Source organism: Passer montanus, unplaced genomic scaffold (genome assembly GCF_014805655.1).
Source record: "Passer montanus isolate IOZ18808 unplaced genomic scaffold, ASM1480565v1 scaffold44, whole genome shotgun sequence".
In the NCBI taxonomy this organism is placed as follows: Eukaryota; Metazoa; Chordata; class Aves; order Passeriformes; family Passeridae; genus Passer; species Passer montanus.
In genome coordinates this window covers 1,445,922-1,460,206 of record NW_024369262.1, presented here as the reverse complement: position 1 = coordinate 1,460,206, position 14,285 = coordinate 1,445,922, and the positions used below count along the sequence as shown (strand labels likewise).

General features: G+C 45.9%; 1 protein-coding gene across 3 annotated transcripts in view; it reads left to right on the top strand.

Moving 5' to 3' along the window:
* The window catches only part of AP2B1 (adaptor related protein complex 2 subunit beta 1), a 76,761-nt gene that overhangs the window by 1,524 nt on the left and 60,952 nt on the right, over positions 1–14,285 (top strand). For all 3 annotated transcript variants that reach the window (XM_039721032.1, XM_039721034.1, XM_039721033.1), the window contains exons 2-5: positions 2,427–2,484; positions 4,410–4,515; positions 6,406–6,541; positions 8,066–8,311. In XM_039721032.1, coding sequence (XP_039576966.1) covers positions 2,448–2,484; positions 4,410–4,515; positions 6,406–6,541; positions 8,066–8,311 — 525 coding nt within the window. In that variant the 5' untranslated portion in view covers positions 2,427–2,447. The remainder of the gene's footprint in view (positions 1–2,426; positions 2,485–4,409; positions 4,516–6,405; positions 6,542–8,065; positions 8,312–14,285) is intronic.

Here is a 14,285-nt window from a genome sequence, read left to right as displayed (position 1 = left end):
CAGCAGTGTTTTAAATATCTGCTTCCATTTGCTGTAAAGCATGCTGAGATTGTAAGTGATGAGATAATACCCAGTGCTGCTGGCAGGCTGTCTCTGAGCAGGGTGCAAAGCAAGCTCTGCCACACACCCAGCAGCAATCTGTGTGCTGGTGACAAAAGCAGCTTTATCCTGTGCTGCACGTGGAGTGAGGCAGGTTGGTTGTTTGGTTATGGACCTAAGGCAGCTCTTTTACATCCATCCAAGGAGGCAGGAAAGGCATGAGCTGTGCTTGGCCCTGTCTGAGTGCTTCCAGGATTTTTCATGTTTCCAGGTATATGAAAGGAGAAAAACAACAATATCTGAAAGGAGAAAAACAACAAAATCTGCTGCACTTGGGGTTTAATGACCATCTCTGAAATCCAGCAGGGTTCCTTCCTCTGTGTGTGGCTTTATTTAACTGGGCTGATGTTTGCAGTGTTTGGGTTGGGGTTTTTTTCCCCCCCCTCCTCCATTTTTTCTCTAATCTGCTGCTCTGGCCCCAGTTAAAGCTGTATTAGAGTGGCTCAGCTGAGATGTGACCCTGGATGACAAATCCCCACATAATGCAAACAAAGAACATCGAGGCCACGTTCAGTGCTTTTTGCATGGCACTGGGCCAAACACTCTGGCAGAGAAAAACATTTTAAGTCTTCCTTTTAAGCTGAGCTCAAACCCGAAGGACTCTGTCAGCAATAATGTTGCAGCTGAACACAGACTCTGATTTTAATTACAAAACAAGCTCCACAGCAGCCTCTGCTTTCAGGAGGGGTGTGAGATTTCTGCTGGAAAAATTGCACTCCTTGTGGCTTTCCCAAGCCAGCCTCTGTTTTGGAAGGAGGTGAAACCTCCTCTGCGCGAGGATTGTGTTCCCAGAGCTGTCTCCAGGCTTGGCAGGAGCAGAAAGGGAGGGAAATCAAACCAAACCCAGTAATTCAGCCTAATTGCGTGAGGTGGAAACCAGGCAGGCACAGGGCAGGCAGCAGCTCCAGGAAACAGGGAAAAGCAACAGGTTGATCCTCATCCAGATGTTTGGCAGCTGGACAGGATGACCCCATGAAAAAAAGGGTGGAAATTGGGGCATTGTCCTTCAACTGCTGGGAATTCAACTGCTGGGGTGTCCAGGTGGGTGGGGGAAAGTGGGAAGGTGATGGCACTGGGGTTGGTGAAGGGATCAGGGAGGAAAGGGTTAAGGAAGAGCAGTCTGACTGCGCTGCTGGGCACTCCTGAGTTCAGAGCTGTGCTGGTCCTTTTGTTGCTGAGCCAGCAAGACCTGCAGGCTTTAGAGGCAAGACAGGCAGCATTTAGGGAACAGATGATTTACTGCTTTGCTGGCAGCCTTTGAGGTCATGGAAGGATGTGTGAGTGAAGGGGAATTGGGGCCAGAAAGATAGAAGAGGGAGGAAAGAAATGATAAAATCCTTTTTGAGATGGTTTTAGGGTCATAGTTCCTAACATTGATACAGACTTTCATCAAAAGCAGTAAAAGTGCCCACTCCTCTGCTTGTTTTGAAAATTGCTTCATATTTGTCACAGAGCTAGCAATTGTAAGAATAAAATGATGGATATCCACATATGTTTGGGCAATCCCTGTATTCCAAGGCATTCATTTAGTTCTGTGGAGCAAGAGAAGTGCTGGTGAGACCACTCTCATGGCTCTGCTGAGCATTTCCTGCTCCAACAGCATTTCTCCATCCTGTCCACAGGGGAAAAAAGAAAAAAAAAAGCAGAGCAGCACTGAAATAATGAGCTTTGTGTGTGTGTCTCAGAGGTGGGATGTCAGATCTTGGCAGAGAAATATTTCAATTTCAGGCTTGAGAGAACTGAAAAGTAATGGCTTCTCTTTTCAAAAAAAAAAACCACTGTTTTGTATCTGCTGGGAACAAAGGGAGGGGAGGGAATGAAAGGCCTGAGGGTGGGTGTTGCAAGTGGGGTTAATTGTGCCTTCCATCAGATGCAAGCACAGGCAGATATCGTTAGGGGGAGATGAGATGACAGTTTCCTTTGTCTGAAACATGGACTTCTCCCTGCCAGGCGAGACACTGGATGTGCTTTTCCTTGGAAAATGAATCTGTGTACCCAGAAAAGACAGCTGCAGTGCATACCAGCATCTGCTGGTTATAAGGAGCTCAAAAAATGCCTTTTGCCTGCTGAGACTGAGAATTTAGGAAGCTGGGCTGAGCACCACTGTTGTGTTTTTACCAAGCCCTTTAAATCCCTGGCTTTGCCAAGTGAAACCAGCAGCATGTGCAGGATGAAGATTGGGGAACTCGTGCCTGTGGATGTGAAGCTTTTGCTTCCTCCTTCCCTCACCAACCGTCCTCGCTCGAGTTCCTGCCTCACAAACTGGCTGTTGCCACCAAACAGCATTTGGAGCTGACTTGTTCTTTTTCTATTCTTCATATTCTCAGGTGTTTTAAGGAGCTGGAACCATGACGGACTCCAAATACTTCACGACCAATAAAAAAGGTTGGTGTTGAGCTGGTGCAATGGATTGGAGGTGGTGGGTGGCTATTTTTACACAGCTTTTTTAACTGCATGCAGGAGAACTTGTGCTTTTCTGGTAGCTCTGTCCCTGTTTCTCTTCTTAATCATCCAGGGAGAAACTTCCAAAGTAGGTCACATGGTGACAAAAGACAAAACTGGGGTATTTCACGTTTTTATGATTCACAAAATGACCCAAATTGCTGCTCTTTCAAGGATCAGAAAGCAAAGCAGTGGGATTTGAGTGCAGATCTAGGCAGAGACAAAGTTTTGGTTATGGGCTAACAAGTGTCAGACTAGGGATGGTTCTTCATTTGGGCATCACAGGATTAAGCTGATGTGAGGAATTCAATATGTTGGATATATACATTAAGCAAACATAATGGGTTTTCCTGCTGCCATTTTCTCCAGAGCTGCAGGTGCTCTGTTGGACTTTCCTCTGCCTTTGCTGCAGGTGTGGTGGTTGCCTCACCTCAGGACAAGCTGCTGCCCTTAACAATGGGAAGCCTGGAAAGGCTCTCTGAGATCACTTTACTCATTCAGCTGTTTCAGGGCAGGGCTTGTTCTGCTGAGACTGTCCCAGGCAGATCTTCTAACCTGTTCCTGAACAAAACACTATTGCTGAGTGCAGTTTAAGCCTGATCATTCTCCAGCAGATGTGGAAAATGGTTTGCATTAACCTCTCCTTTGCAAAATGGCTGAGTGCTCCCTCTGAATGCCTGCCAGTGAAAAAACCCACACTGTTGATGTGTTTATGTGTCATTAAGCTTCACAATGAGCTCATAAATGAACCTAATGCAGTTGACATCTTTTGAAGGAGCAGCTCTGAAAGTTCAGAGCTGAAGGCAGGTTTTTGTGGGCTGGCTGAGAGTGGAGCTGTGTCAGCTCTGCTCCAGGGCAGGAGCTCTGGGTGAGTAATGCCAGGCTCTTCCTCAGGCAGGAGGGATGACGAGTGGTCTCTGCACTGCAGCAGCTTCTCTTCTTTTTTGGAGTCCCTGGCAGTCTCTCTGTGTCAGATTTTAATTAGTGCTGCTGCTCTGAGCAAGTGTAGGAATGGAAAATTGGTGCTAGAACTTGTCAGGGATATGTGGATATTTGTAATATGTGCTCAGGCTGTGGCTCCCAGTGGGAATGCTGCTGGCTGTCCTTCCTGAGGAGAGCTGTCTGTCTGTCTGTTGGGAGCATTATCCTTCTCATCCCACTGGCTGTGTCTGGAACAGGCCTGATAAACAGCCTTTTGCACATGTTTTATAACTTGATTGCTACTTTGGTGACCCAGCCTGAACTGGCTTTCTACACAGTCATATCTGGGGGAATTAATGCTGTGGAAAAGGCTGCTTTGGGAGCCTTGGAAGCCACACAAGCTCTGTTACATGCAGCTTTTGTTAGTGGTAGCTCTTTTTAGCTTTTTTCCACTGGACTAAACACATGCTGTCCTGTTTCAGGAACCACAGCATTTGGGCTCTGCTCCAGCTTTCTCAGGAAGCTTTCAATGATGAGCAAAACTTTAAAAAGTCTGGGCAAAATTCCTAGCTTAGTTTGTTTCTTGCAGGCACGAATCTGGCATCTCCAAGTATCTTTTCATGCTGGTTATGTAATGGTTGCCTCAGAGAAACAGATGCTCCAGGGATGTGATTTGGTGTCCTGGAGGTGGGAGAGCTGCCACACACAGCATGGTTCTTGTTTGTGGCATTTTCCTCTGCAAGGTGGAGTCAGATCAGTCCCTTGAGTGTTGCAGCTTTGCTTCTCAGTGAACCATGTTCTGCATAAGGTCTGACAGCTTCCAAGTGCAGCTGGGCCAGTTTTATGGGAATAAAGACCAAGAAAGCAAAAATTCACTCTTGAATTATCCCTAAAACAAGACCCTTTTCTTCTGAAAGGTTTAATCTGGTTTTTTTGTCTTCTGCCAGGAGAGATTTTTGAGCTGAAGGCTGAACTCAACAATGAAAAGAAAGAGAAGAGGAAAGAAGCTGTAAAGAAGGTTATTGCAGCCATGACTGTGGGGAAGGATGTCAGGTAAAAGCAGTTTGTACCTGTGGCAGCTCAGGTTGTCTTGGGACTCAGGTGTGGTGAACATGTCCAGGGAACAGCTGAGGATGGCTGTGTCTCTGCTGTGCCTGACTCACAGGTTTCTCAAACTCCTTGCTGTCACTGAAAACAAGAGAAACAACTGTTTTCAGTGTGGGCTTATCTCAGTGCCAAGAGCCCTTTTTGTTTAAAGCATACCCAGAATTCAGCCATTTTGTATGTCACTTTAGGTGATGTTTTCTTGCTGCTTGCTGTGCTGGGTTTTAGTGTTACAAAGATAATTCCAAGTTTTTCTTAGCCTTATCTGGCACAGCATAAATTCAAGCTGCATTTTAAAATGGCTGATGTTAAAATGGAACCTGTGTCTTACTGCAGCTGAAGAACACTGGCATTTACTGTCCCCAGTACTGTTTTCTAAGAGAACCAGAAAAACCTGTTGGGATGAATGCTTTCTCTCTTTCTCCCTGCTGTTCTTGGAGCCTAACAGAGTCAGTAATTCTGGATTCACAGCAGCCTGGTCTGTTGCCACGGAAATCAATATGAGCTTGCAAATTCAGCATCATGACTTCATCACAGAGTGAAGGAACATACAAACTGAAAGGGAAAAAATCCCCTAATCTTTTCTGCCAGCAGCATTTACCCATCACCTTTAGATCCCCACAGCAAACCTGGGAGCTGCAGAATCTTTGTGTAACTTCCTGTGTTATTCTGCAGTGCTGTTTACAGATGGCTGTTTGACATTTGAGTGAAACCCAGCTTGCAGTGTTTAAGCTTCTAATCACTCTGGACTTTGCTAGTCTGAAATTTGGCAGGTTCTTCATAGGTGTCCTGCCTGACCACAACATTTTAAAGCAACATTTTTCCTCTTGTGGGTTCATTTCCAGGCCTGGCACGGTAGAATTTCCTTGTTTGTGAACTTCCCAGTTGAAACACATTCAGGAAATGGCAATAGTTTTCACCTCCTCCTATGTTAAAGCCAGAGAAGAGATTAAATTATTATTATAAAAGCTTTGAAAAGGAAGGTGACCTTTCATTAAACAGCAGGGTGCTTAAAGTGGAACTCCAGTTTTTCTGGCTTCCTTGATATTGTTACTATCCCCTTTGCATGCCATGCAACCTCTGTTTTTTATTTTGTGGGTGGGAGTGTGGATCTGCTGGAGGGCAGGAATGCTCTGCAGGGGGATCTGGGCAGGCTGAGTGCATGGGCTGAGGCCAGAGGTGTGAGGTTGGGTCACAACAGCCCATGGAACACTCAGGAATGGGGAAGAGCAGCTGGAAAGATGGAAAAGTACCAGGGGTGCTGGTCAGATGTGGCTGAACATGAGCTGCTGAGTGCCCAGCTGGCCAAGAGAGCCAATGGCACCTGTCTGTATCAGGAGCAGTGTGACCAGCAGGAGCAGGGCAGTGATTGTCCCTCTGTGCTGGGCACTGGTGAGGCCACACCTCACATCCTGGGGTCACTTTGGGGCCCCTCATGACAAGAAGGACATTGGGGGGCTGGAGCATGTCCAGAGGAGAGAATGGGCTGGAGCACAGGTCTGGTGAGGAGCAGCTGGGGGGGCTCAGTCTGGAGAAAAGACAGCTCACGGGGGATGTTGTCACTCTCTGAACTCCCTGCCAGGAGGGTGCAGCTGGGATCAATCCCTTCCCTCAGGTTACAAGTTACAGGATGAGAGGAAATAACCTCAAGTTGTGCCAGGGATGTTCAGATGGGATTGCAACAGGCAGTGGTGGAGTCACCATCCCTGGAAGAGTTTTAGAAGTGTTTAGATGTGGCACTTGGGGACGTGGTTGTGGCAGTGCTGGGGGAACTGCTGGCTTTTCCTAACCTAAACAATTCTCTGATTCCATCCTTGCTTATCGTTGTGTTGTATCCAGCTCTCTGTTCCCTGATGTTGTCAACTGCATGCAGACTGACAACCTGGAGCTGAAGAAGCTGGTCTACCTGTACCTGATGAATTATGCCAAAAGCCAGCCAGACATGGCCATCATGGCTGTCAACAGCTTTGTGAAGGTAACCTGCTCCCCTGGCCTATCAGGTCCAGCACAGTGGCTGCCAGCACATCTCTTTGTCCATCAACCTTTGGGAGCTTTATCTCTGCTTTGGGGCTGGGCTCATAGAGGGGGTGCTGAATCCACTAGATCTGGGTCCTTTCTCTCAGTTGTTCCTTCTGGTTATTGCAGAGGAGGTGACTTCAGCAGCCCTGTGAGTGGCTGTGAGAGAGCCTGCTCCAGGGAAAGCTGCTTCTGCTGTTTTACCAACTTCTGGTACTGGAAAACAGATTTTATCTGTTTCATCTTTCAGCCTTTGTAGTATCTGAGACATGAATATCAAACTTCCTGTTTGAATGTTCCAGCTGTGCTCTGTGTGGAAAACCTTTATCTCTGGTGAAACTGAGAGACAGTTCACTGGAAAAACAACAGCCTCATTGCTGGGTTGCCTTTAGTTCTCTTGTCAGGTTGCCTCTCCTTATCTAGGAAATGTTATTTCAGTCCCATGTTGTGCAAGATAAAACCCAGTGCTTAGAAGTTTGAGACTGCTTGCAGAGTGTTATAAAATATGAGACACTGGGGAATGGGATTGAGTTCCAAGTTTCTTTTGTGGTTCTTGAGGCAGAAGGAGGTGAACAGACCTGAGCTGAGAGATCTACTCTTCTGGCCGGAGAGGATGCCCCTGTCTTCCTCTCTGGAAAGAATATTGTCTGTCTTTAAAGCACAGTTCTTTTAGAATGTAACAAAATTATATTTTCCATCTCACACCCTGCAGAGGAAAGCCTGGTGTCTCTTTTGGCAGCTTGAGGGACAGGTGTTAGTGAAGAGCAGGTGTTGACACTGGTCTGCACTAACTCAGCACTTCCCAGTTCAAGGTGGGGAATGCACTGGTGGGATGTGTCACTTCTCTTCCAGACTTTAGTTTTTCAGCTGCAGGAAGTTTGAACAGTGAAAGGTAAATGTTTTTGTAGGTCATTCTGTAGCCATCCTTTTACAGGCTGATTTTGGAGGAGCTCAGAGATGCAGATGGATTGGATACATGGAAAATTATATAGGCTTGGAGTAGGAAATGTTGCATTCCTGTCTGCCTTTTCTTTTTCCTCTTTAGAAAAGCACCTCTAGAGTAGCCTTTTGCTTAGTGCTTCATGCGTTGTAACTTAAGGGATGTTTGTGTTTGGCCTTTAAGAAATGGGCCTTGATGACTGTTGCATTGTGTTTAGTTGTTGATTTTCCCCATTTTATTTCTTGCTCCTTGAAACCAGGAAGGTTGGAAATCAGTAAATTACTTTGTCTGTGGTGAGGTTTTGGGTGCTGAGAGCTGCCTCTCCAGCTTAGCTGTTGGATCACGTTGAAAGCAGCTTTGCTGGGACAACGAAGGGATGCGAAACATCTCGAGACAGCGTAAAATATTTCTGCGAAGCAGCAAGTGCCCTTTTATCCCTGGTCTGAAACAACTGCCTGGCTCTTAGCATGCAATCAGAGAGATGCTGCTTAGGTGAGAGCAGCCTGGCTGCAGGGTGTGCAGATGTGTTTGTGCTCTGTGCAGGACTGCGAGGACCCCAACCCGCTGATCCGCGCCCTGGCCGTGCGCACCATGGGCTGCATCCGCGTGGACAAGATCACCGAGTACCTGTGCGAGCCCCTGCGCAAGTGCCTCAAGGACGAGGACCCCTACGTCAGGAAAACTGCAGCTGTCTGCGTGGCCAAGCTGCACGACATCAACGCCCAGATGGTGGAGGACCAAGGGTTCCTGGATTCCCTGCGGGATCTCATTGCAGACTCCAATCCCATGGTAAGGTGTTCCCAGCACGTTGCTTTACTGTAAATTCACAATGAGCCCTGTGGCAGGGAAGAGGGATGCATCTGACTCCATGTTCTCAGAAGGCTCATTTATTACTTTATAATACTATATTATATTAAAGAATACTACACTGTACTAAAGAATACAGAAAGGATACTTACTGAATGCTAAAAAGATCATAATGAAAACTCGTGACTCTTTCCAGAGTCTCGGCACAGATTGGCCCCAATTGGCCAATGAGACAAAACAACTCAAACCAGAGTCCAATCAGGCAATCACCTTGGGTAAACAATCTCCAAACACATTCCAAAGGAGCACAACACAGAAGAAGGAAATGAGATAAGAATTGTTTGACTTTTTTCTGAGGTCTCTCACTACCTTTCAGCTTCCCAGGAGAGAACCCTGGGTGAAGGAATCATGTTCAGAGAATGTGAATGCCACATGCTTGAGTTTGTGTTGTTTGGAAATCACAAACGTGAAAGGTTCTGGGATGATTTTGATTAGGGAACACTTGTTGCCTCAGAAAACAAGGAGTATCTTCTGTTGTTAGTTCTCTTTGGGCTTTTGCCTGTTCTGAATGCTGCAGAAGTGTAACTTCCTGGCCAGGTGAGTCAGAAGAGCAAGAAATATGTGATGCTGCTGCCTTGGTGACAGCATGTAGCTCTTGCTTTCCTTCAGGCTTTGGCTCTTCTTGGAATAAGAGTTTGGATGAATTAATTTGCTAATGCAGATAAATCCACTGGCTTGTAATGAGTGGAGAAAATCAATGCTAATGTTTTTAATAAAGTTAAATGAGTTGTCAGAGGAGAGGTGGAGATCATGACCAAGAATTTCAGAGGAGTAAATTACTTACTAAATCAGCATTTAATTATGCTTGATGAAGGGTCCACTTCCAAGCCAGGTGTCTCCTGCTATTATCTTGTGACTAAAAGGTGGTGGCCAAGGAACTGAAGTGTCCCAGTGCATCATCCTTTCATTTAATACTGTTCCCTGCTGGAATCCAGGGAGCATACCAATATCAGCCTGACCCTTAGCAGGGAAGAAAACTTTTGCAGCTCAGTTTAACTCACAGTTTAAGAATGTGACTGCTACTTTTTTAGCTCTTTTAGAGAATGGACTCTGGGTAAAGAAATAATCTCGTGTTACTAGGGCAGTTTAACAGCTCTTTCTGTGGTGCATGAGTCAAACCACAGAATTTCTGTCCTGCTGTATTCTTGGGGCACCTGAGATAAACCAAATGCAGGTGGTAAGGTGCCATCCCCTTTAGCAGGAGAGTGAAGGCTGCTGATTGCTCTTTGTAAGACTTTGTAGAGACAGTAAAACTCGAGGTGTCTGACTGTCACAGGCAGCAGTCTGAGTGGTGGTGTCTCTGAGGAGATACAGACACCTCTTTTCTCTGATACCCAGCTCTTTTACAACTTGTTCTTTTTATCTGCCTCCCTGATTTTTTTTTCTTATGCCAGGCTTCTGTGTGAATATTGATGACTGCTTGAAGGTGCTTTCTTTGTCTAGGCAATTCTGAGGCTGGCAGAGCAACACCTGCTGGTCCAGCTCAGTGTGGAGGGTGTGCCTTGCAGCCTCTGAAGGGACTTGCTTGGGCTTCTTTAGTTCCACTTCAGTGCTGGCCCTGGTGTTCAGCAGCTCCCAGGCAGGAGTGGAGGTCAGGGACAGAACTCCCCTTCTTCCAGCCTTGGTTCCAGCTCTGTTTTTGTTCTGATTGCAGCCACATGGATATAAGGTGAAGAGTTCTGGCTGAAAAGATATAGTACTTCAGTACAAATAACAAGGTTTTGCTTGCCCTTTGTGCTTGTTGATCTCTGTGTGACTCAGTGGTTTGATAAATGAACCACTGGCTGACAGGAGAGCACAGATATGTATTTAAAAAGTGCATTAACTTAATATAAACTTAAATGAATGGTGAGAAGAAAAATACCAAAGGGCAGTGTGTGTTCCATTTGCTATGTAAACCTCCAAAAGTAGCACAGGGCTTCCTAATAAAACATCAGGAAAACCATGAGCTCCTGGGTGGTGATGAGGCTGGGCTGGGACAGCTCTCCTGAAGCTGTGCAGGGGCACAGTACCTGCCTCATGTTGTACTCACTGCTCTTTCCAAAACTGAGGATTCACAGCTGGAAAATGCACTTTGGGGAGTGGTGGTGATGAAGGAGAGCCTGGGGTGTGTTTTCAGGTCTGCAGGCTTTGAGAGGATTCTGTAGCTGGTGTTCTATGAGCTGGATTCCCAGGTTTTACTGTAGATGGGGCATAATATTGCTGCTTTTTAAGGATGCATGGGGAGAGGTTTTATCAAAGGCTTGGTGCTCTTAGAGATGGTGATTTAATACAATATTTAATCTGGTTACAAGTTTAGTAGAAAAGGAAAAGAAATTTTAGTAGTTAAATCAACTAACCTTTTAGTAAAGTTGATCCTCTTTGAAATTCCTTCCTTTGTGGCACAGTGGCTCCCTCAAAAGTACAGGAATTATCCACCCCTAATTAAGGTTAATCTTCCTGGTCAAACCATCCACTTCATTGCTGCTTTCTCCATGTGAAACTTCCTGATGACCTTGAATTGTGTTTGCCAAATAAGTTATATTTGTGTGCAAGTTGGTATTTATGAAGGTATTTTTCCTTGGAATGCAGTCCTGCCTGGAAGGTCTTCTTAAGTAAAATGTGTGTATCAGTATTGGCTATCAAAAAGAAAAGATTGCTGGAAGGAATGGTACAGATGGATCTATTCTGATGGCCTATTCCTCTGTAAATGGTGCATCTCAATCATTGCAACCTGTTAGCCAGGCTCATTCATATTTATATTATAAATGTTTCTCCTCTTTTGATGGCTTGTGGAAATGGGCAACATTAGATCCTTAATGAAGCAGAATTTTTGAGATGGGAAATCCACACTTATTCTCTCTTCTGAGAAATGAGGATTTTGAGCAGGAGCTAAAAAAGGCTGCAGCTGAAAAATAGTCTTCAAGAAGGCTTTTATTATGGCTTTGTAATTGGTTGCCTGTAGCACATGAGCAAGCTCTAAGCATTTTAGCTGGGTGTTGGTAGAGGAACATCTCCATCTGTGGTTCACTAATTGCCTCATAATTGTGCAGGGATCAGGGTGCACATTTCCCTGGGCTCAGATCACCTTCATCATAAGGATGTCTAAGCTGGAGGTGACCTTGTCAGAAACCTTTTGGGTTTGTTCTTTTTTTTTTTCTCTCATATTTTTGGATTTATGGCATTATTCTGTGTTAATAAAGCAGCAGCCTTTGGGGATGTTCAGGACATTGAGGTGCTGTAGGTGCACAGCCAAGGTTCTTTCCCCTTTATCTGGGTTTTTTTGTGGTCAGGATGTGGCCTTAGTTCACATGAAGTGATCTTCTGTGCAGGTGCACCCCCTGGGTGAATTAATTCAAACTTCTAATTGCAGATGTCTTGATAGGGATGTATCTGCTGAGGTGGGCTGGTGGCTTTTGGCATGACAGCAAGGTTATCTGAGTTGTGTTGTGCAGGCCGTGGCCCAAAACCTTTCACAAGGGCAAGGTTCAGTTGCCCTGCAGAAGTTAGATTGTGAAGAAGTCTTCAATCTCATTTGACAGATGGCTCTGAAGTGCCTGTGGCTGCCCTTTGTCACTTGGGATGCTGCTGAAGAGGATCCTTCCATAGAGGGATCCCTCATTTCTTCCCAAAGCTGTCTTAAGGCAAATCCTTCTTTTTTCACCCTGCATTTCTGCACATAAAGCTCAGCAGAAGCAGGACTGGAGGAGTATAAAGCTGGGGCCTGGCTGCCTTGGGCTGCTGCTCTTGCTCAGCCCTCAGCACCTCTCTTGCTGGTAACCTGGGTGAAATGCAACTCAGAAGCCTCTTCTCCCATAATCCTCATGTTCCAACAAAAATATGGCTCCAAAATGAGATTTCTGTGCACTGTTACTGCAGAACACTGTTCACAGCCAGCAATAGATAACAGTGAGGGGAGAGAGGTGGGAGTGTTTCACACCTGCTGGCAGCCAGAGCTTCTCTGGACTCATGGAAAAACCTTCTTTTGTTATTTTTTTCCTGCTGCTGTCTTGTTCTGGCCTTGCCCTTGCGATGACTGCTCCTCCTTGGAGCATTGGAGGTGCTGAGCCCAGGAGAGGGAGAGCAGACCACGAGATGGCAGCAGCTGAAAGCAGAACCAAGGCTGACTATCTTTAGACACTTTATTTTGTAACTACTTCCCTCCTGGTTTTTATCCCTGCACTTGGTTTTCTTCAGGAATGTAAATATTAGCAGAAAAACATGAGAGGAAATCCATCTAAAACCTTACTGGTCTTTTAATATTTGAATGGAACAACCTTTCTCTCCAAATATTTTCAATCTTTGACCTTTTAAGGTAACTTTTAACTCATGGAATAAATTTCCTGCCAATCTCTCTGTTATCTACATGGCTTAAGTTAACTGATTTACCTTCTCCTTGCTATTTTCTAGCTTTATCCTGTTAGGAAATTCCTTCCTGTAGTATTTCTCCTTCCTCATGCTGGATCCAAGGTTTTCCAGGTGTGGCTGTTCTGTGTTTTTGTGGAGTGTACAGACTTTTTGTGCTGTGTTTCACACCCTCTACATCACAATTTATTGTGAGAAACATTCTTGGGACTCAGCACAGAGTAAGCTGAGATCACATAACTGATTAGTAAATGCACCAAGTGTGTGGAGTGTAATTAAACTCTTGTAGCTGGGAGTTTTTTGCCTTTAGCATTAACCAGACTAAGAGGGCAATCTGAGATCTGACAGCTGGGGGTGGTGAGGTCCAGCTTGATCTGATCCAAATTCCCTCCAGCAGTATTGAGTTTCCACAGCTCACAGATGAGACTAAAAAGGTGTAGAGATAAATCAGAGTGTTCTCCTGCTGTGCCTGCAAGGGATGTGGGTTCCCTCTCTGCCAGAACTTCAGTGTGTGTGTGGCAGCTTCCTGGATGACCCTATGGAGGAAGATGATCTTCCTTTTATTTTTCCTGCTAGCCAGCAAGCAGAATGTCTCTGAGCTGATGTCCTGAGGAATGAGCCTGTTTAGAAACAAAAGGAGCTTTTGCCTCCTGGGCCTGTCTCCTGGAGGAATTTTATACTTCTCTTTCTATTAAAGCTGAGAAGAGAACCCCTTGGTGAGAAACTGGTGATCCCCTGAGTCCCAAAAGGACTTTGTGGGAGGCAGTCAGGGATGTGGGAATTGTCTTATCCAGCAGGGAGTGGAGCCACCTTCTCCCTGGGCACAGGACATCACTTGTTCCTCATGGGGACTCTCCCAGCCCTGTGTTTTCCCCCTACAGCTGGTGTTTTTTTCTGGTGGGAGGAGTGAGCTGTCACTGCTGGATGAATTCATGATTCCTGCTCATGAAGGTTGCAAGGACTTGACACATCCCAGTGTGGAGCTGAATATTGCTGGGAGCTGTGGGTTCTGCAGCATCTCATCAGCCCGGGCTGCTCCAGGATATCCTTTCTGTCCTGTGGGCAAAAAAATATCCCTCTTCTTTCCAAGCCAAGTACTGCAGATGCAGGCTGGATCTTGAAGTCCTCCAGCCATGTCTGGATTTGTCCTGTGTGTGGTTTGGGGTTTTTTTCATAATGTTTGTGCTGCAAGTGGAGATAATAGTTCCTTCTGGGAGACACTTGATGGCATTTGTGGGTGGAATTTCTTTTACCCAGTGATGGATATGTTGCAGAGAATGAGAATGTTGCTTGGGGCTGTTGAAGAGTGGTGGTGCCACTTTGGAGCTCTCTAATGGATGCTAGTGCTGTTTCCATGAGGCTGTCCAGAAGGAAAAGCAACACTTTTGGTAAACTATGCACCCAAAAGCAGGAACAAGCTGGGAGAGAGATGGGGAGAAGCTGTGGAGGAGCCTGTCTGAACAGTGGCTGTGTTCGTGTGTGGTGGGATGCTAGAGAGGGGAGATGTGGGGGTTTGCCTGGCACTGCAGAAACCAGCTGTGTGTGTGGCAGC